General features: G+C 36.9%; 1 protein-coding gene across 1 annotated transcript; it reads right to left on the bottom strand.

The window, feature by feature from the left end:
* Positions 1-4,223: 4,223 nt before the first annotated feature.
* LOC120635869 (adenylyltransferase and sulfurtransferase MOCS3) lies at positions 4,224-19,863 on the bottom strand. Its single transcript, XM_039907071.1, has 9 exons — positions 19,653-19,863; positions 16,272-16,506; positions 15,054-15,174; positions 12,924-13,155; positions 12,427-12,541; positions 8,673-8,783; positions 6,960-7,066; positions 5,077-5,296; positions 4,224-4,428 (listed from the first exon to the last, which is right to left on the bottom strand). Exons 1-9 carry the CDS (start codon positions 19,752-19,754, stop codon positions 4,274-4,276), a joined length of 1,398 nt encoding a protein of 465 aa, XP_039763005.1. The 5' UTR covers positions 19,755-19,863; the 3' UTR covers positions 4,224-4,273.
* Positions 19,864-21,594: the final 1,731 nt, after the last annotated feature.

A 21,594-nucleotide genomic window follows, 5' to 3' on the forward strand; every position in this document is an offset into this window, starting at 1 on the left:
TAAAAACGAGGGTAGGTATACAAACAAAAATATTTGTGTTGATATTAAAAATAATAGACATCTTAACAGAAGAAGATAAGTTAACTAAAAAATGAACATTAAAGAAAATAGACAAATCTCGCTGCTTCAATTTGTAAGCTAAGGTAAAATTTTTTTATCTTGTGTTTAAATACTATTTCGGCAAGAATATTATCACATGTACGGAACGGAGGCTTGGCCGCATCCGAACTTCCTCTGCCTAGAACGGATATGATTTAATAGCAGTAGCTTTTGACGTGACAACGTCTTATAATTCGATGGAGCCGGCTGCACGCACGAAAAAACATGACGTATACGGCGTTACCTCGCTCTGAGGCGTTCCATTCAAGGCTTGAAGTGCAAGCGAGAGCGCGGAACGAGCGACAAAAAGGCACAGTCGGGCTCCGCGTTCGACATCTGTCTCTCTCCTACTTGAGTGAGCGATGCGTCCGCGTGGACAGCTTCTATACAATAATACATTTACATGTTTTCGGCAAGGATGAAGTGCAGTGAAAAGTGAATGTGGTGTCAATTGTTTATAGCAACGATAATATCTATCAAACTAATAAAATTAAAATTTTCTTTTGAAAAATGCAACCATTCCATCAGTATTTTCTTACGACGTTGTCACGTTCAACTATCGTCAGCATTGTTGCATCGCTGTGTTCCGGTGTGAAGGGCGTGGTTGCCGGTGTAGTTACAGGCGCATGTGGCTTAACACCTACGTCTCAGGTTGGTGGACACATGCGGCATGTTTCAGGACATGTTCCTTGCATGCCCTGCGAAGTATTGCTCTGTTAACACGTTGACTGCTGCCTAACATTAACAAATACGGTACACGAGTGCGGCAGGATTACACGCTAGGCGTGTTTTCAGCACTGGTGAAGCGTATTCGAAACAGGCGCTACGAGCATGCGGCCCCACACGCCTGGCGTGTTTAAACTTATCGCGACAGCTATGCGGCCTTTACGCAACAGGTGTGTTATTACATCACTCGTATTTTCTCATTTATTTATTGAACAACATGAAAACCCAACACTTGTCGCATTTGAATAGCAATTTGTATTTTTTTGTTGGATAAAATAGAATAAAACTTTAATGTAGTCAACACAGATTTTCTTTTTTTCAAAATTAATCATTTTCTAAAGAGCTTTAAATATAGTGGCTTTACATCTGGTAGGTACACTATTTTACTATATTCAAAATCGCGGCAACGTCAACCTGTGTGTAACTTGTGAATGTCATTTAGGAATCATGATAAATAAATAAGTAAAAAAACAGTATTAAATACCTACTTACATACGAATGCGGATTGCCGACAAAGAAGCAAATTTTAAAATAATATGCATTTTAAATATAATAATCCTTCCAGTAAATATACAGAACCATTGTTAAATTTACTTTTAAATTCGAAACAATAGTAACTCATTCCTGAGTAGTTTATTGGTACCGCTGGCCGCACCGATAACGTTTATTTAAGAAGATAAGAAAAAATAAGGATGCGGATGCATCGTTTTGTAATTCTGTCGGTATAATGGAATGCAAACCGATATTTATAAAATAAATTATTGACGATACCGATACCAATGAAAATAGTGCAGGCGAACTCAGGCGTACAAATATTAAAAAATATACAAATAGACGTCAAACTTATGTTGCGGATACCTTTATTGCAGAAAAACATTGTAGAGTATGCTAAAATATAGGACGACGATCCTATATCGATATCAATATCTATTTCGCGTCCCTATAAAATATTTTAAAACAATGCAATTATCTAGGTGGGTATTATTTAGTGATCGATGGTATTATACTATTGTTGCAAATATTTGGTCGAAAACATGTTTTTTATATGAACTTGTTAGTTATACGTGTGATGGTCGATTCTCTCGATGGCATGGGAATTATTAACAAAAACACTCATGTATAATGATTAGATAACTCACAAAACAACGAATTTTAAGTAGGTATACTGTCTAATATGTAATAAAACGTAATTGCGTTAACGTTTAACTAATATTTAATAAAACGTACTTGCGGTAACGTATAACACACTTGTTGCGTAAAGGCCGCTCTAACAGTATATTTAAACAACACAGCGTTTGTGTTTGCCGCACTCGCAGAACGCCGAAAAAACACGCCCAGCGTGTTCGGCCGCATCCTTGTAGGTACATTTACTTTAACACGCCTAGCGTGTTCGAGCCGCACACGCGTTACGTAGTTATCAAACACAAACGTTGTGTTTTCAGCAGCCAACGTGTTAATAGATAATGGTTTTCACTTATCACCAGGCGGTCCATCGGTGGTGCTTCGGTAGATACGATGCCACAGACAGACACGTCGAACTTATACCACCCTGTAGTTTTTGGGTCGGTTAAAAAGAAGCGTCAAATTCAAATTCAAAATTTCTTTATTCGTGTAGGCCTATCGCAGGCACTTATGAAGCGTTCATACAAATTTGTTTACATAATTGTAACGGGATGGTGATAACTTCGTTCGCCAACTTAATCTAAAGCTACGAGGGTTCCAAACGCGCCCTGGTCTAAGAGTAGCCCACAACAAACTTAGGCGGGTAAAAACTACGACGACGTTCTCATATAGACTCGCGAGTTCGGTCTAACGCAGCGGCACGACCGACGCCATACTTTTAACCCACGACGCAAAAACGTGTGTTTGTCTGTGGCATCATGGCTCCCGAACCGATGATTTTAATTTTTTATTTTAACATAGTTAAGAATCTACGTTTGATGAAAATCGGTCCAAGATGGGCGCCGCCACAAAATGGTTGATTACGTATTTTTCACAACCAAATATGAGTATCAAATGAAAACACTTGACTAGTAGGATAACATACACTATGATAATTTTCAAGTCCAAGGTAGTCGCCACAGCAAAACGGCGAATAAAATTATTTTATTTTGGGTTTTTTTCATCTTTAATATATAATAATATATTTTAGTCGAAGCAAAATTAAACAACTTTCGTTGACTTGCGTTTAGTTAAAATCCTTTATAAATATATAAACATACAAATACATACACGCAAAAGTGACAAAAATACTTTTTCAAACATTCCCCCTTCCAATTTTTAACTCCTAGCAAGTTATGTATCGACCGATCGCCCTGTATAATGTGCAATGAAATCAAATCAACTAATAAAACCTATTACGGCATAAATATGTATATACTTATATATATTACTAGCTGTTGCCCGCGACTTCGTCTGCGTTTGATTTTGTTTTTAAAGTATTCAGTATCGCTAAGCTTTAAATGAGTATAGTAGTATATATATATAACATGTGACTGCCAATTAATTATAGACAAATAATTTGAAATAAAATAAAATTGCGACTATAATTAAAGATCTAAGCTATCCTATCTCTTAAGTTGGACCAGACTGCTCACGGTGTGCCAATTTAATTTAAAATCGGTTAAGTAGTTTAGGAGTCCATCGCGGACAAACATCGTGACTGGAGATTTATATATATTAAGATGTATATATTATGTATAATACGTGTGTAGTATTAGAATTAATGAGTTAGTAGTTAATTATAATTATTTTGTATATATCTTTATTTATATATATTTCTTGTGTGCGTGTGTATGTTGTCACTTACACCTCCTAAATGGCTGGACCGATTTGAATGAATTATTTGGTATGCGTTTGGTTGGCACCCTGGATGGTTTAGATTCAGAAATCAGCCCGACAGATGGCGCTGGGGTCCGCTAGTCTTTATATATATTTCTTGTGTGTTTGTGTATGTCACTGAACTCCTCGTAGACGGCTGGACCGATTTGAATGAAATTTTCGGTATGCGTTTGGGTGGCACCCTGGATGGTTTAGATTCAGAAATCAGCCCGACAGATGGCGCTGGGGTCCGCTAGTCTTTATATATATTTCTTGTGTGTGTGTGTGTATGTCACTGAACTCCTCGTAGACGGCTGGACCGATTTGAATGAAATTTTCGGTATGCGTTTGGGTGGCACCCTGGATGGTTTAGATTCACAAATCAGCCCGACAGATGGCGCTGGGGTCCGCTAGTATACATATATATTTTAAACTTAACTTGCTGCACCAACCCGTTACTTCGTTTTTCCTAACGTCAAAGTTTGCCTGGAAAAGATCGCTTTAGTGATAAGACCGCCTTTGCACGCTCTATTTTCTATTCGAAGTTTCTTCTGTGTATGTGTTTACTTTGTATAAAATGTGTGTGTGTGCGCGATAAAGATTTCAAACAAACTAAAATCACTTATAGCTAATAAACTGGGAAGTCTGCGTCGATGTCCGTCGCCCATGCGTGCAATCCCCCGCTGAGATCCTTAACCCTCGATCGGTGCTTATCTTCGATTTGGTCCAGAACTCTCTTGGCCGCCACTTGCGAATCGTTGCCTCTCCTACATATGAAAGTTACTGAAAAAATAAAACTTCTTAAAACACGTGGAGTTAGCTGGTGAGTGGGGTTTTTTTTAACTTATTTTTTAACCGGTTAAACGGTTAATCGGTTAAAAAATAAGTTGCTTATCTTCGCAATCAGCAAACTTATTGATATTTCTGTATCAAAATCGCGAAATTTCTTGTAAATATAATTAAAACATTTTATAATTTTATAATAATATGATTTGTTAACAAATATCGACAGATGATTTGTTAATACATATTTAATAATTAAACACCAGATTTATTAAATAATAACGAATCATTTTGAATAGTAACAAATCATTTGTTTTTGATGTTTAAAAATGGTCTCTAATAAATTATTTATTTACTATTAACAAATGTTTTGCAAATTAATCATTCCGGGTAACAATTTTCAATATATTAGTGAGAAAATTTGATTTTTTTAAACCGGTTAATCAGTTAACCGGTTAACTAGTTAACTGATTTAACCGGTTAACTAGTTAATTAATTTAACTGGTTAGTTAAAGTTAATTAGTTGGCTGCTGAACTAATTAACCTGGTTAAATTTTATGGCCAAATTGTACAGCACTAATGGTAACGGACTACGGCTTAACACTACGCATTGTAGGATACCCGTACCTTGTACTGCATAAAACTTACCGTAGCTAGTACATTCTCTAATCCTCGCCAAGAGTTCGTCAAACTGTTTTTTATGCAACTTCTCCAAGGGATAGTTGACAGCGCCATCTATGTTGCACATGTTGAACTCCGACTCACTGCGCACGTCCACCAACAGATGGCGCTCTTTGGCGTTCAAACTCTTCGCTAAGTCTTTCGCCGAGATTCTATTCTCCGAGGGTAGTATATGCAAATCTAAATCCTGAAAATTGTGATTTTTTTTTTAATTCTGAATTTTAACTAATTAATAATCTAATGTATATATAGTAAATAAATGTTATGTTGGTTTGTGTACGCTTCAAAAACTCAAAATGTTCTGCACCGATCGGGCTGAAATTATAGCATGTCATAATATCCGCATCAAGGATTGTTTTTATCTAGTTTTTGCATCAGTCACGTATCCGCGAGTCTTTATATCTACGCAGACAGTGGGAAAACGAAAAATATTGTCTATCCACTTTAACGACAGTGAATTGAACGCTCATATTAACTAAGAAATTATGTCGTGTGTTACTTTAGATAATTAAAAAAAAATTATTCCGATACGATCATTTTTTCGACCAATTTTGATGCCACATACACCCGTCCATACACGGACGTCCAGAAAAGATTCTGTTTAATGTTATTATTTACTATGTTAAACAAAAAAATTGTTATTGAAATGTATTTTATGTGCCTAACAAATTATTTGACTTGATATTAGTGTACTCAAATTAACCTGTAAGTGCAATATAAATAACAAAAAATCAATTTCAGTTTCGAGAAAACTGCTTTTTTTGAAATGTCGAGAGTAGAGCACAACCTCAACGCTTCGCTTATGAGGCTTGCAAAAAGCTTTATTTGCTCTAAGAATTATCTAATTAATTATATTATAGAAAATCTGATTTTTCCCGTTTTTTCAACATTTTGCAATGATTCTCCGCTACTATTCGTATTTATTGGAAGTTGTAATAGAAATATATATAATTCGCCATTTTTGGCGGCGGCCATCTCGGCCAACATATTTTTTCAGTTTTTACAACATTTTGCATGATTCTCTGCCTCTAATGGTCGTAGCGTGAGGTGATATAGTGAAAAGTGAAAGTAAAACAACAAAACGTGTGAGGCGTCACGGGACGCCTGGCAGATGTGAAACATTTGACGGCCAACTGGCGCAGTGGGCAGCGACCCTGCTTTCTGCGTCCAAGGCCGTAGGTTCGATTCCCACAACTGGAAAATTTTGTGTGATGAGCATTAAGTGTTTTTCAGTGTCTGGGTGTTTATATGTATTTTCTAAGTATTTATGTATATATAATTCATAAAAATATTCATCAGTCATCTTAGTACCCATAACACAAGCTACGCTTACTTTGGGGCTACGTGGCGATGTGTGTATTATCGTGGTATATTTATTTATTTATTTATCGAAATTGTTATCTGTAAGTTATTGCAGATATTGCATACTGAAACGATAAAGCATTACAAAATAGTTCCACAAATAAAAAAACAATACAACAAAATGGTATATTATCAAAATTAAGCTTAATTTGCTATACGAAAAGATATATATAATAGCAAATTAAGCTTAATTTTGAAATTAAGTATATCATGGATTTCCGCAAAGTAACGCCTGCTTCTATCCAATAGAACCAAATGGATAAAACTACTCATTTTTGTAAGTCGGTTAATAATGACTGTTTTATTACAAAATTTATATTAATTTTTATTGTTACATACGAAATACAAAAATTCTATCATACAGCGTGGCGATGCGTCGCCACGGCCGGTGTCGCCACGCCAACAATCAGGTTTACCCTTACCTACAGATGTTTCACATCAAAAACTGTTATCGGTTTCCGAGAGTGCGGTATGAAGAAATAATTTACCTTCTCTTTAGCTTGACTCTTACAAAGTACTTCATAGTCGAGCAATTTTGTTATTTTTGGAGACTCCGAACATATCTCACATAGAGGATTTCTGGGACGAAGTTTTACTGAAAAGAATAAAAATAAAATTCATTCTAGAGAATGAATAGAAAAATGTTTTGTTTCATTTTTTTTTTGTTTTTGGTATTAAAAATTTTTATTTTATTTTATTGATAAAATTTAGCGTAAGGATTCCTAAAATATAATTTTTATTAATACTTAACTATAACCTAAAATAAACTATTTAAAAACTAAATAAAATCTAAAACGTCCTCGAAACCACCGCAGCGAGGCACAGTTCCTAAGATGCTGGCAGCATTGCCCCTTTGGATGGCCAAACTAATTCGTTGGCCAAGGTAACTGCCCGCTCTAGGATCACCGGTAGACTCGATAACCCTTTTCGATAATTCTTTGAAAAGGGCTCTTGCCTCCGGACCCCACGGTCCCAAAGTCTCTACTCCAAAAGGCACAAAAATGAAGCTGCTATCCAGGTTTCCATATTTACGCCTCTTGGCCTGCTCGGCACTGGTAGCAGCCGCACCTACCATTGACGAAGTGGCCTGGATGTGTGATGCAGCTAGGGTATCAACACAAGTTGCATCCCACAGAAGTAAGGATTTAGTTATCACCCTACCGACAAAGACGTGCCGCTAAGCGATTTAATGTTCCGGTGCGATGTCGCGTGGAAACCTATTGGGGGTATGACTACCATACTCCCTAACAGGTTAGCCCGCTACCATCTTAGACTGCATCATCTTACCACCAGGTGAGATTGCACTCAAGGGCTAACTTGTAGTGTAGTAAATAAATTTCAAAAAGTAATCTACGCAGATTCGCTCCAATTAATCGTCTAGTAAATAGTTACAACAACCTGGCCGACTCTGACATTGATATCTTTCACGATACCCTAGAAAGTTTTAGGATGAAAATTGTATGTTATTTAAATATAAATAATCTTAATTATAAATTAAACATTAAATAAAACATTTCTAAATTTAAGAAAAAATGTGACTGCAATAATTTAAACATTAGAAGTAAGGATAAACTTACAGTGCAATATACTAGGTTGCATAAAATTATACAATAAACTACCAGATGTGTCTTAAAAAGTTCAAAGTTTGTATTAAACGTAAGCTTATAGAAAAGTCCTATTATAGTATAAAGGACTACGTAATCGATAAAAAAAGCTTGGGTGTAAATTATTGCTCTAACCAGGTTGCTCTTCTAATAATTTAAAAAGACATGGTGATAACAAAAAAAAACACCCGGCTAAGTTTGTTGTGGGCTTCTTCTTAGACGACGCGTTTGGAACCCTTGTAGCTTTAGTTTTAAGTTTACGAATGTGGTTATCGCCATCATCTCACTACCGTGTAATTCTCATGTAATGTACGCATTAAAAGTGCCACCTATGGGTCTACTTGAACAAAGATATGTTTGACTTTGACTTTGACAACGATAATGCTGTATACACCTATAATTGATTATTGTAATAATCTACTAGACAGAATTTGTAATTCTAACAAATATTTATTTTTTATGAATGTAGTTACAATTAATTACTGGTGTGTCTTACGAATAAATAAAAAATAAATAAAAAAACTTTAAACCTATAACACCTTATCCTCTTTGCGTCAGAGGTTTAAAAACGGATTGACTTGCTAACAAATAACTCACCAGTCCTGAACGTGGAGTCGTCGCCGTCGAACAGAAGCATTTTCTCGACCAGAAGGTGGGTGCGAGTCTGTCCCACTATCAGCTTTATGGCCTCCAGAGCTTGCAGCGCTCCTGAAAGGTAATCAAACTATTGGCAGCCCGCTGAAACAACCGAACAATTTTGAATCACAATTTCAATTTATTCAGCGCAATTGATAACGTTAAGTTGGTATAAGTAGCGGCACGAAAGTCGAAAATAAGGTATCATGGGGGAGTACGAGGGTCGCGGGGAGGGTGTATGTATCGTTCGCACGCGGTTAATTGCTCTCCAGTCAAAGTCAAAGTCAAAGTCAAATATATCTTTATTCAAGTAGGCCCATAGGTGGCACTTTTGATGCGTACATAAGAATTACACGGTAGTGAGATGATGGCGATAACCACATTCGTAAACTAAAAACTAAAGCTACGAGGGTTCCAAACGCGTCCTGGTCTAAGAAGAAGCCCACAACAAACTTAGCCGGGTGTTTTTTTTTTGTTATCACCATCTCACAATGTCATTTAAAATTATTAGAAGAGCAATCTTGTTAGAGCAATAATTCACACCCAAGCTTTTTTATCGATTACGTAGTCCTTTATACTATACCAGGACTTTTCTATAAGCTTACGTTTAATACAAACTTTGAACTTTTTAAGAGACATCTCCAAGATGACAATTGGCATTTTACTGTAAAATTGTATGCAATTTCCTTTAAACGAATTATGAATTTTATGTAACCTAGTATATTGCACTGTAAGTTTATTCTTACTTCGTCATACCGTCTCCCGTACTGATACGACACCCCGCGCACTTCCAGCGTACAGTCGCGTTCTGAATCGTATTGTTATTACTGTTAATTTCTGTTGTTGTTTTTTGTTAAGTTTGAGTTTGTTAATTTGTTTTTATTAAGTTTGTTTGTGACTTTAAACAGTGAATATGCCTAGAAGAAATACTGTATTGAGAAGACATGCAAGGAAAATTGTCTACGTGGTGCATGGTTTTCTGAAAAGGGAATCTAATGAATTAATTGATTCTTTAAAATAAATCAGAATTAAGTGAGATTGGCGAAGCTACGAGTGATTTACTCAGTCATTCCGACAGCAGCTCTGTAAATTTAAGCCAGATAAAACAAACTGGAGAAGTAATTAAGGCACGAAATGTGAAATTAAATGGTATTAAATCAGTGTCTTAGGGAAAGTCCAAAAAAAGTCAGCAGAGTCTACAAAAACATCAATTGTGTGTGATTGTCATTTTGCCCACCTCTTTTTAATAAACTAGTTTTTTATATCTAAAATAAAAATTGAAAATTCATTCATGTTTTTATTTTTCCATTCCCCAATAAACTTGTTAAAAATTATAGCCTAGATAACAAGAAATCTTTGGAACTTGAAACTCTAAACTATAATAATTACAAACACTTATACTCAAACATGCATTTGCACTACACACAAACACACACGTTACAATTAAATAATATCATTTTCATTGGACAATAATCATAACTTTATTAATTAATGGATAAATACAATTTATTAGTTAAAGCAATGATTGTATTGCCTGCGCGACAGTACCCATGCGCAGCTATCCGCTCCACGTTTCGTTCAGCGCTAGACTTACTTGCCGGGACTTGTACTGACCAACGTTACGAGGTGTAATGTAATTTCGCATCAAGCATGTATTTACGCTGTGTTTTAAAATCAGCGTAACATGCTCGTCAAAACTCTGTGCTCCGCTTTCGCCGTTAGTTCACTCAATATGGCCGACAGCGAGGCAGCGTTGGTATCTTTGATTCTACTTAATTATTGTCTCATACAAATTAAGGAGAAGAATTTAAAAGAAAAACTATTCCAGGCGTCTTCTTTCTCGAGTTTGTTATAATGCTCTGGTTGAGCTGGGTTCCACAACACTTCCTCTTCTCTGTATTTTTCTATAAAATACACAGTTTTTTCTTTGTTATATTAGCACATAATTTTAAGAAATAAATACGAAAAGAACGAAGTGTCATTACTCGCGACGCGCGTGCGCTCGGGACGACTTGCAAGAGCGTACTGACCGAACCGCGTAACACCCAAAGAGCGTACTGACCGCACCGCGTAACACTCAAAGAGCATACTGACCGAACCGCGTAACACTCAAAGAGCATACTGACCGAACCGCGTAGCACTCAAAGAGCATACTGACCGAACCGCGTAGCACTCAAAGAGCGTACTGACCGAACCGCGTAACACTCAAAGAGCATACTGACCGAACCGCGTAACACTCAAAGAGCATACTGACCGAACCGCGTAGCACTCAAAGAGCGTACTGACCGAACCGCGTAACACTCAAAGAGCGTACTGACCGAACCGCGTAACACTCAAAGAGCGTACTGACCGAACCGCGTAGCACTCAAAGAGCATACGGACCGAACCGCGTAGCACTCAAAGAGCATACTGACCGAACCGCGTAACACTCAAAGAGCATACTGACCGAACCGCGTAACACTCAAAGAGCATACTGACCGAACCGCGTAACACTCAAAGAGCATACTGACCGAACAGCGTAGCACTCAAAGAGCGTACTGACCGAACCGCGTAGCACTTAAAGAGCGTACTGACCGAACCGCGTAACACACAAAGAGCATACTGACCGAACCGCGTAGCACTCAAAGAGCATACTGACCGAACCGCGTAACACTCAAAGAGCGTACTGACCGAACCGCGTAACACTCAAAGAGCGTACTGACCGAACCGCGTAGCACTCAAAGAGCATACTGACCGAACCGCGTAGCACTCAAAGAGCATACTGACCGAACCGCGTAACACTCAAAGAGCGTACTGACCGAACCGCGTAGCACTCAAAGAGCATACTGACCGAACCGCGTAACACTCAAAGAGCGTACTGACCGAACCGCGTAACACTCAAAGAGCATACTGACCGAACCGCGTAACACTCAAAGAGCGTACTGATCGAACCGCGTAGCACTCAAAGAGCATACTGACCGAACCGCGTAACACTCAAAGAGCGTACTGACCGAACCGCGTAACACTCAAAGAGCATACTGACCGAACCGCGTAACACTCAAAGAGCGTACTGACCGAACCGCGTAACACTCAAAGAGCATACTGACCGAACCGCGTAGCACTCAAAGAGCATACTGACCGAACCGCGTAGCACTCAAAGAGCGTACTGACCGAACCGCGTAACACTCAAAGGATTTGCCAAAAAACAGACTGCTGGGTGGAGCACTCAAAGCGAGCAACGAGCGAATCGTTGCTCGCTGGTTTCCCGTAACACGACGTACTGACTGCACTGACTGACTGTAACAGCGGTCAGTACCCACCTTAAGATTTATAATACAACTGGCTTCTGCCCGCGACTTCGTCTGCGTCAGAAAAGGTTTTAAAGATTCGTTCGTCAACAATGTTTAATCCCACCGCGGGAACTATTTGAGCAGTGGCGTGCACAGGGTTTTTGACCAGGGTATGCATAAAGAAGGCAGATGCCGTACTATGGAATAATCCTTCGCATTAATGAGTTATACAAACATTTTAGGGTATGCAGAGCTTTTGTGCATGTATGAAGTGCACGCCATTTGAGATATCGGTATAGAAAGTGCATGTCCTTTTACATTGCATAGGTGACATGTATACCAAATTTCAAAGCTATCTGCCCGCGGCTTAGCTCGTAAACAATTTTTATTCTTCCCTCGGGAACTACTCAAGAAATCCTGCTTCCATGCAATATTAGGATAGCAACCTATGACTCCGGGAACTGGCCCCGCCACCCCATTGGCGGAACAGCTGCCCACAGCCTCTGGTGGGGGTGGGGTAGAGAATATGCAGCGGTAGCACGGACCTATGTAACTTTGCTCCTGGAACCAGCAAACATACGCGAGGTTTTCAAAAATTCCAATTCAAAATTCATTTATTTCAAGTAGGCCTACTTTTGAAACGTCAAGTATGTCCGTTTGTAGTGACTCTACCACCGGTTCGGAAAGCAGATTGTACCGAGAAGTGCCGGTAAGAAATTCTTTAATATCTTTAAATCGAGTTTAAAAGACGCGCTTATGTAATTTTATGTGTATGTTTAAATCGAAATATGTATTTAAGTTTAGAATAGGTTGGGAAAAAAGTATTTTCGCATTATAGTATGTATGACATTGTAATAAAATCTGTCTGGCCGTACCTACTTTGGATTCAATATTCATATTAAGGAAGTCGATTTCGGTAAGGAAGACTTATAAACATGCTTACCTCAACATTCCTTTTGTCTCTATATCCATAAATAGTTAACTGCCCCTCCATTTTCAGAGCGCTGCCAGATATGAGGGGCACTTTCGCCAGGACACTGACGTCACTCAGCATGTACCTCGTCGGGACGTTGTCCGTGCAGTCCAGGATTAAATCGTACTTGCCGGCTACTTCCAGGGCATTCGAGGGGTTCAGGTCGAAATCGTACGGAGTTATTTTGATTTTTGAGTTTATACTGAAACGATAAGGAAATATCTTAAGGTATGTGAATAAGTATTTTTTTTAATCCACGACGCAAAAAGTATATTCAAAGTCAAAGTCAAAGTCAAATATTTCTTTGTTCAAATAGGCTAAGCACATAGATGCAGTGGCGTGCATAGAGGGTATGCACAGGGTATGCAGATGATATAAAATGCAGAAAATTTCGAGTAAAAGTTATAAATACTAAAGGTAAGGCGTATTATAACTCTTACAATGCCTATCCTTAAGTTATTTATACTGGAGATTTTCTTTATTTTATATCGTCTGCATACCCTGTGCTTTCAAAGTCAAAGTCAAAAATATCTTTATTCAAGTAGGCCCACAGGTGGCACTTTTGATGCGTACATAAGAATTACACGGTAGTGAGATGATGGCGATAACCACATTCGTAAACTTAAAACTAAAGCTACGAGGGTTCCAAACGCGTCCTGGTCTAAGAAGAAGCCCACAACAAATTTAGCCGGGTGTTTTTTTTTTGTTATCGCCATCTCACAATGTCATTTTAAATTATTAGAAGAGCAACCTGGTTAGAGCAATAATTTACACCCAAGCTTTTTTATCGCTTACGTAGTCCTTTATACTATAATAGGACTTTTCTATAAGCTTACGTTTAATACAAACTTTGAACTTTTTAAGAGACATCTCCAAGATGTCAATTGGTAGTTTATTGTAGAATTGTATGCAATTTCCTTTAAACGAATTATGAATTTTATGTAACCTAGTATATTGCACTGTAAGTTTGTTCTTACTTCTAATGTTTAAATTATTGCAGTTATATTTTTTCTTAAATTTAGAAATGTTTTTATGAACGTACATTAAATTTTCAAATATGTACTGACTATACACTGTCATTATTTTAAAATCTTTAAATTTATCTCTCAATGACTCTCTCGGACCCATTTTGTAGATAGAACGAACAGCCCTCTTCTGCAGCACGAAAATAGTGCTAATATCAGCAGCATTACCCCAAAGTAAAATTCCATATGACATAATGCTGTGAAAGTAACTAAAATATACCAGTCTAGCAGTTTCTACGTCGGTCATATGGCGTATCTTCTTTACCGCATAGGCAGCAGAACTAAGCCTGTTCGATAAATTATTTACATGAGGGCCCCATTGAAGTTTAGAATCTAACGTTATTAGTGGCGTGCATACCATCTATGCACGCCACTGCATAGATGGCACTTTTGATGCGTTGATTTATATACAAAATGTGAGTAGTGATGGCGATAATTACATTCAGCTACGAGGGTTCAGAATACATACATACATCCATCCATCCATACTCACAAACTTTCGCATTTATAATATAAGTAGGTAATGGTACGCATGCATTCGATCGCTGTCCCATATGCCTTGCGACTCGCTGTTATCTGTGAATAGTTATGTCCTTTATCTCCAACAATATTTATCAGATCTTCATTAAAATTGCACCATACATGCTTGATAGTATACACTTTAAAATTAAAAAAGAATTATTAAAATCGGTTCAAATTTAAGTCTTCTATAATTATAAGTAATATATAAGTAATTGAAGTCAAATTTATAAAAAAAATCATCTCATTTCCCGGGAGAAGCTTATTGTTTATCGGAATAAAAAATAGCCTATATTATGTTGGCCCGGAATATCAGCTACCACTATAAAAAAAATTATTTAAATCCGTTCAGTAGTTTTCACGTGATGCCCGGACAGACAGACAGACAAAAATTAAATCTGTTTTGGACTCAGTATCGATTATAAAGAATCCCCGGTCAAAATTTTTTAACAGTTTTATTATAAGTATAGATTGTATACATTTTCCTTTAAATGAATTGCTTATTTTGTGTAGTCTAGTGTACTGCACTATTCAATTTGACATTCACAAAACTCACCTTCGCAAGCTATTCGCAGCAGATTGCGCCTTACTCAAGTTTTGGTCTTTCTCACAGTGTAGGATCTGCCTGTGTATGTTCGTAACGTCCACCTGGTCGTAGTCCACAATACCAATTTCTCCTAAAGCATCAAAGTTTCAAACGTGACGGCCGAATGGCGCAGTGGGCAGCGATCCAGCTTTCCGAGTCTAAGGCCGTGGGTTCGATTCCCACAACTGGAAAATGTTTGTGTGTTGAACACGGACACTTGGAAGCATCCAGCTCCGCTTTCATCGCTCACAAGATAGAAAAATAATAATAATAATAATAAATATACTACGACAATACACACATCGCCACCTAGCCCCAAAGTAAGCGTAGCTTGTGTTATGGGTACTAAGATGACTGATGAATATTTTTATGAATTATATATACATAAATACTTAGAAAATACATATAAACACCCAGACACTGAAAAACACTTAATGCTCATCACACAAACATTTTCCAGTTGTGGGAATCGAACCCACGGCCTTGGACTCAGAAAGCAGGGTCGCTGCCCACTGCGCCAGTCGGCCGTCAAAAATGAATGTTAAAATGTAAATTGTTGATGTAGGAAAAGAGCAACTGCCGAGTTTCTTGCCGGCTTCTCGTCAGAATCTGCCTTCCGAACCGGTGGTGGAGGCACTACACACAGACGGACTCGACGTTTCAAAAGTGCTTATATTAGGCCTGTACCTGTACTGTTTTTGTAATTATTAATATGTATGTATATTCTTAGAGTTTTGCGCATCGCTATAAGGATTCATATGTGAGCCAATTCCTCAAAATGGTTGCCTGGAAGAAATCACTATAAGTGATAAGGCCGCCTTTGTTACACAAATTTAATTGACTTTACCTTTGTTCTCTTTTATTTATTTTTTCTTGTGTGCAATAAAGTATTTTTGATTGATTGATAGGCCTACTTTATGAATTAAGCGTAGCTTGTTTTATGGGTACTATGAGTAAGATGGCTGTTGTTTATTTTTATGAATAATGTACATAAATAATTATAATATAGAGATAAACACCCAGACACAGAAAAACATTCATGTTCATCACATAAACATTTTCCAGTTGTGGGAATCGAACACACGGCCTTGGACTCGGAAAGCAAGGTCGCTGCCCACTGCCCCAATCGACCGTCGATTTATAATAGCAATGGAGATTAAATAAACTAAATAGTAAAATTTGGCTCACCCACTCCAGCTCCGGCAAGGTAGACAGAAGCAGGGCATCCCAGTCCTCCAGCGCCGACTATTAGTACCCTGGCAGCCATGAGTCTCTCTTGACCCTGGACACCAATGTCTGGTAACAGGATCTGCCGACTGTACCTCTCAATAGCCCATTTGGGTAAAGCGTCACCGAAATGCACCTTTGTTGAATTTCCAGAATATTGATCATCGCCACCATTCTCTATATTACTCTGCTTTGTCTGTAATAATACAATGTGTAATTATAAAATTATTTATTATTTAATTATAAGTATTGTGAGGAGGTTCCTCACTCTGGAGCCCTGACCGCCGGTTGCTTGGGCATTCAAAAGCCCTGCAAGCGGAGGGTGGATGATTTTTTTTATAAATTTTTAATAGTGTTTTTTAATTTATTTTTAAGCATTGTTAATAATTTAAAAAAAAAAAGAAAAATAATAAATGATAGTATTATAAAATATAAAATCTTGCCCGCGTTCTTTGTATGGATTTATTAAGATTTTTACAAACTGAATGAATTAATTAATTAATGAATACACTTGAATGAATGAATACACTTTTATTGTACATCACATAAACATATAGTAATATAATAAATAAAAAATTAACAAAAAGTATACGATTTGGCGGCCTTATCGCTACATAGCGATCTCTTCCAGGCAACCAAAGGCGTTAAACACAGTTCAAAAAGAGAGGTAGTTAAATGCACCACGCATTTAAATAAACATACATATATACCTATATATACATACATAATGTATACATATAATAAACTTACAATTAAATATATACATACTGATAATAATTAAAATATACCTATATAATTAATATCAATAATATATAAATATATACAATATTGTCAAAACCCAAATAAAACATAAGGGGATAGGCATGTTAAAGTTCCGAAGATTCAGACAAAAAACAAATATACTACGACAATAGATGAAGAACCAGAGAATTAGAAGAACCAGAGTTACCGACATAGCTCAACGAGTCGCGAAGCTGCAGTGGCAATGAGCCGGGCACATAGTTCGGAGGAAGGATGGACGTTGGGGTCCCAAGGTGCTGGAATGGCAGCCCCGAACTGGTAAGCGCAGCGTTGGTCGACCCCCAACGAGGTGGACAGACGACATTAAGCGCGTCGCAGTAGCCGCTGGATCCAAGCGGCACAGAACCGTGGAATTTGGAACTCCCTACTAAAGACCTATGTCCAGCAGTGGACGTCTATCGGTTGATGTGATGATGACTACGACAATACCCACAACGCCATCTAGCCCCAAAGTAAGCGTAGCTTGTGTTATGGGTGCTAAGGTGACGGATGAATGTTTTTTTTTTATCTATTATATACATAAATACTTAGAATATACATATAAACAACCAGACACTGAAAAACATTCATGTTCATCACACAAATATTTTCCAGTTGTGAGAATCGAACCCACGGCCTTGAACTCAGTCTCAAAGCCGTCAAACAAAGTAACATGTCGCCGAGTTCCCAATTCCTCTTGTTGTCTCCTTTTTGCTTATCCAGCAATATCTTTTTAAGTTTGGACTTACTAATATTATAAGTTTGAAATTGCGTTTGGAAAAATGTTTGTGTGATGAGTGTAGGCAACACATTTATATAAGTTTATTTTATTTGTTCATTCTCACACCACAATACACTATAATAATAAATATCACTAGCAGTGCACTTTGACTTGACTTCATTATAATCATGACATCATACCTTTACCGGCCAACCACAGGTCTCCTCCAAGAATGAGAAAGGTTTAGGCAGTAGTCCACCACCAGTGGCGTGCACTTCATACATACACAAAAGCACTGCTTACCTTACAATTGAAATATAGCTCGTCTAGGAGGAAGATTTTTGCAATTTTATGCAATTTCCCTAATGTATGCATACCCTGGTAAGAAACTCAGTGCACGCCACTGTCCACCACACAGGCTGAGGGTGGATGGGTGGACTTCACACAACTTTAAGAACATAATGGAGAACTCTCAGGCATGCAGGTTTTTGTCACAATGTTTTCACCGTTACAGCAAGTTAAAATTGTTTAAAATGCACACAACTTTGAACAGTTAGGCGTGCTTGCCAAGTTTCAACCAAGCAAATAGTCCATCTGATTGGTCCATTAATGAATAATGATAGTATATTATGAAAATTAAGCTTAATTTGCTATACTCCGCGAACAGCAGGAGAATCTGTATAGTGTAATTTATAATTTCTTCTATGCTTATACTCCACACCAAACAGCAGTAACCTCTACGCACGTTTTGATTCTACACTATACTAATTGTATCCATGGCATGATTCCTTTATAATAAATCAATAGGTTTAAACAGTGTGTTAAAACACATGTATATAAGCGAGGTTGCTTGCTTCCAAATGAAATCAAAATACACTTTATTGTACACCAAATACAAAGCATTAGAACAAAAAATAACAAAATTAAATAAAAAAATAAAAGGTAAATAGGCAGCCTTATTGCTTAAAAGTGATCTCTACCAGGCAACCTACCAAAGAACATGAAGTTAAGAAGAAGGGTTAGGGTGTACACAAAATAATACTTAAATAATAAACATAAATAGTATATGTGCATTTATATATATATATATATATATCTTTTTATATATATTTTATTTTTCTCTTTTAATAATGAATTATATTAGTTATAAGTAATATGTACTTTAGTGTGTAAATTGATGTATTGTTTATTGTGATAAGGTCACCACAAGGTTTTGCTTCTAATTTTTTTTGAGTATATTTTTTAATTTCTCCTTTACTACACATTAAAGATGTTTTAATAAATAAATAAATAAAATAATGACTTAATATTAACAACTTTCATCTGTCGCAAGACATACTATACGAATAACAGTAAAAATGTACAAAAGAGCATTTTTAACAACTGAGTTTCTTGCCTTCCGAATGGATGGCACACACAGATTTGACGTTTCAAAATGCAAAGATTAGGCCGTATTTATGGACTCATTAATGCATAAGTTTAAAACTGAACCTCGCTGTTATACATGTGTTATAAACACATGTATAACAGCAAGGTTACTATATAATTGAAGATATTTTAATGACAAGGTTGCTTGGTAGCACACCTTGCAACTTTCATCTATCGCAAGACTTAGTAATAACAGTTAAAATATTCCTCTACAAAAAGAGCAACTGCTGAGTTTCTTGCCTTCCGAACTATGGAGGGTATACCTCTACCCTCCATATTCCGAACCGATGGCACACACAGACTTGTTCTTTCAAAAGTGCTAAGATTAGTCGTTTTTCAATCGTTTTTAGTAAAAGGTAAATAAATTTCAAATTTAGAATATAATCTCTCTGGACAAGAGCTGGCTGACTTACCGGCAATAACTTTTGCTTGATTTCAAAAAGTTCTTGCTCTTTATGCTGCAAAGTGTCTTTTAATTCAGCGATTTCTTGCTCGAGATGATTTATTAGATCCATAGTTTACACTGTTTTATTCACTTTAAATTATAATAAACTTGGTAGACTATATAACACAAGAGAAGACACTCAAAAACAACTCCTAAAACTATTCTTAATCAAAAGTAGTTGAAATATATTACACTAAAACTGATTTAATATTAATAGAACTGGAATTAAATATATTTTATAATTTTAAATATATTTTATAATTTTCTCTATTGATTTGTACTTCGTAGGTGCAACAATGTACTAACTACTCTCTCTCGTAGGTAGGTATTTCGGGTATATAGTCAGTTTGTTTTGACAGCTGTTCAAACAGCTGATGCAAGTGTTGTGTCGAGTCGATTATAAAAAAATATAATAAAACGATATGTAAAAGAATCATGCTGTTGCCCGCGACTTTGTCTGCGTTTGATTTTGCTTTTTGATGTGGCATTAAGTTTAGTTGTGGATCTAAAAAAAATTAAAGTATGTAGTATCGCTAAGCCTTAAATGAGGGGTTTGCTACTGTCCGCTGAGGAGTTCTGTCCTCTATCTCCAACCACAGTTTGGGCAAAATTAATCAGTACAAAAATAATTATTTAAATCGGTTATAATTTGTCGGAGTTATGGTGTTAAACCGTCAAACACTCATCCCCTCTCCCAAAGGAACCGAGCTTAATGTCGGGATAAAAAGTATCCTAAATTACTTCTAACACTTCCAAGAATAAACAACACAACGTACAAAGTTTCATGAGGATCGGTTAAGTAGTTTTTGCGTGAAAGCGTAACAAACAAACTTACATTCACATTTATAATATTAGTAGGGATTACTAACTATTGCCAGTGTTCTTCCACTACGTTTATTACAGTTTTTTTACAAATTACGTGGGAACCGCATGTTTTATTGGCTAAAGTCGCCTATGGTACTCTCCGGCCTCTCAACTAACTCTACACCAAAGTAAAGTTCGGTTGCTTAGCTTGTTAGAAGGCCAAACAAACAAATACACTTTCGCAATATATATAGGAAGGGTTTGTCTACTTATTGCTGACTTATTTAGCTTAAAATATACGTCACTTTTGCATTTTAGTTTTTTGTATGCAGGTGACGTTTGACAGCAAACATCGCGAGATTTATGCCTGGTGTGAGATCTTTTTTTTATGTTTATAGACGAGCGCTTGACGGTAAGCGATGATGCGGCCTAAAGTGGAGCGCGCTTGCCTAGAAGATGCCTATTCACTCTTGATCGTTTAATTTTATCTAATAATTTACAATTCATAACTAGTTATATTTCATGCATGTTTTAAATATTTTTTTTATAAAGCCTGTATGCAGTGAACGATGCTGTACATAGCTCACCTTGGCGCGTAAAATAAAAAGCCATCGCGCCATTTTGAGTTATTCATATTTTGTAATTATTAAAAGACTATCTAAAACATACACCATTTATTAATTAACACCAATATGCAGGTAAGTATAATAATGTTCTTTTAGCAGGAGCAATGCAATTCATATATCTGAACATTACAATAAATTGGACGGTACAGGAATAACCGTTTGTAGGACTACAAAATCCAAACTGCTGCAGGCTCAATACGAACGGTAATCTTTTATTAAATAATCCTTAATACAATACCGAGGTTACTTATATTTTTCCAATACGCTTACAACATTGAATGCATGCGGCCAAATGAATGAAAAAAGCTACCGCCTTCCCGCCATTTTTCCAGCCGTCGTACCACCCGTTTTTCGTTTAACTTTAAGCTATGGAGGGTAGAGGTAAGGAGAGTCATCTTATATGGGAGAAAAGTTGAAAAAGTGTCCAGTTGTATGCGCTAAATAACAGTTCAAAAATCCTCCACAATGGCGCTGGTGGAT

Source organism: Pararge aegeria, chromosome 27 (assembly GCF_905163445.1).
Source record: "Pararge aegeria chromosome 27, ilParAegt1.1, whole genome shotgun sequence".
NCBI classification, from domain to species: domain Eukaryota; kingdom Metazoa; phylum Arthropoda; class Insecta; order Lepidoptera; family Nymphalidae; genus Pararge; species Pararge aegeria.

Bases quoted from the DNA above. Each gene is read 5' to 3' on its own strand.
- LOC120635869 (XM_039907071.1), bottom strand. From the start codon at position 19,754: ATGGATCTAATAAATCATCTCGAGCAAGAAATCGCTGAATTAAAAGAC. The intron at 13,156-15,053 runs GTGAGTTTTGTG...TTATCGTTTCAG, and splicing joins GCTGCGAATAGCTTGCGAAG to TATAAACTCAAAAATCAAAA. The intron at 8,784-12,426 runs GTTGCTATCCTA...ATTACCTTTCAG, and splicing joins GCCAGTTCCCGGAGTCATAG to GAGCGCTGCAAGCTCTGGAG.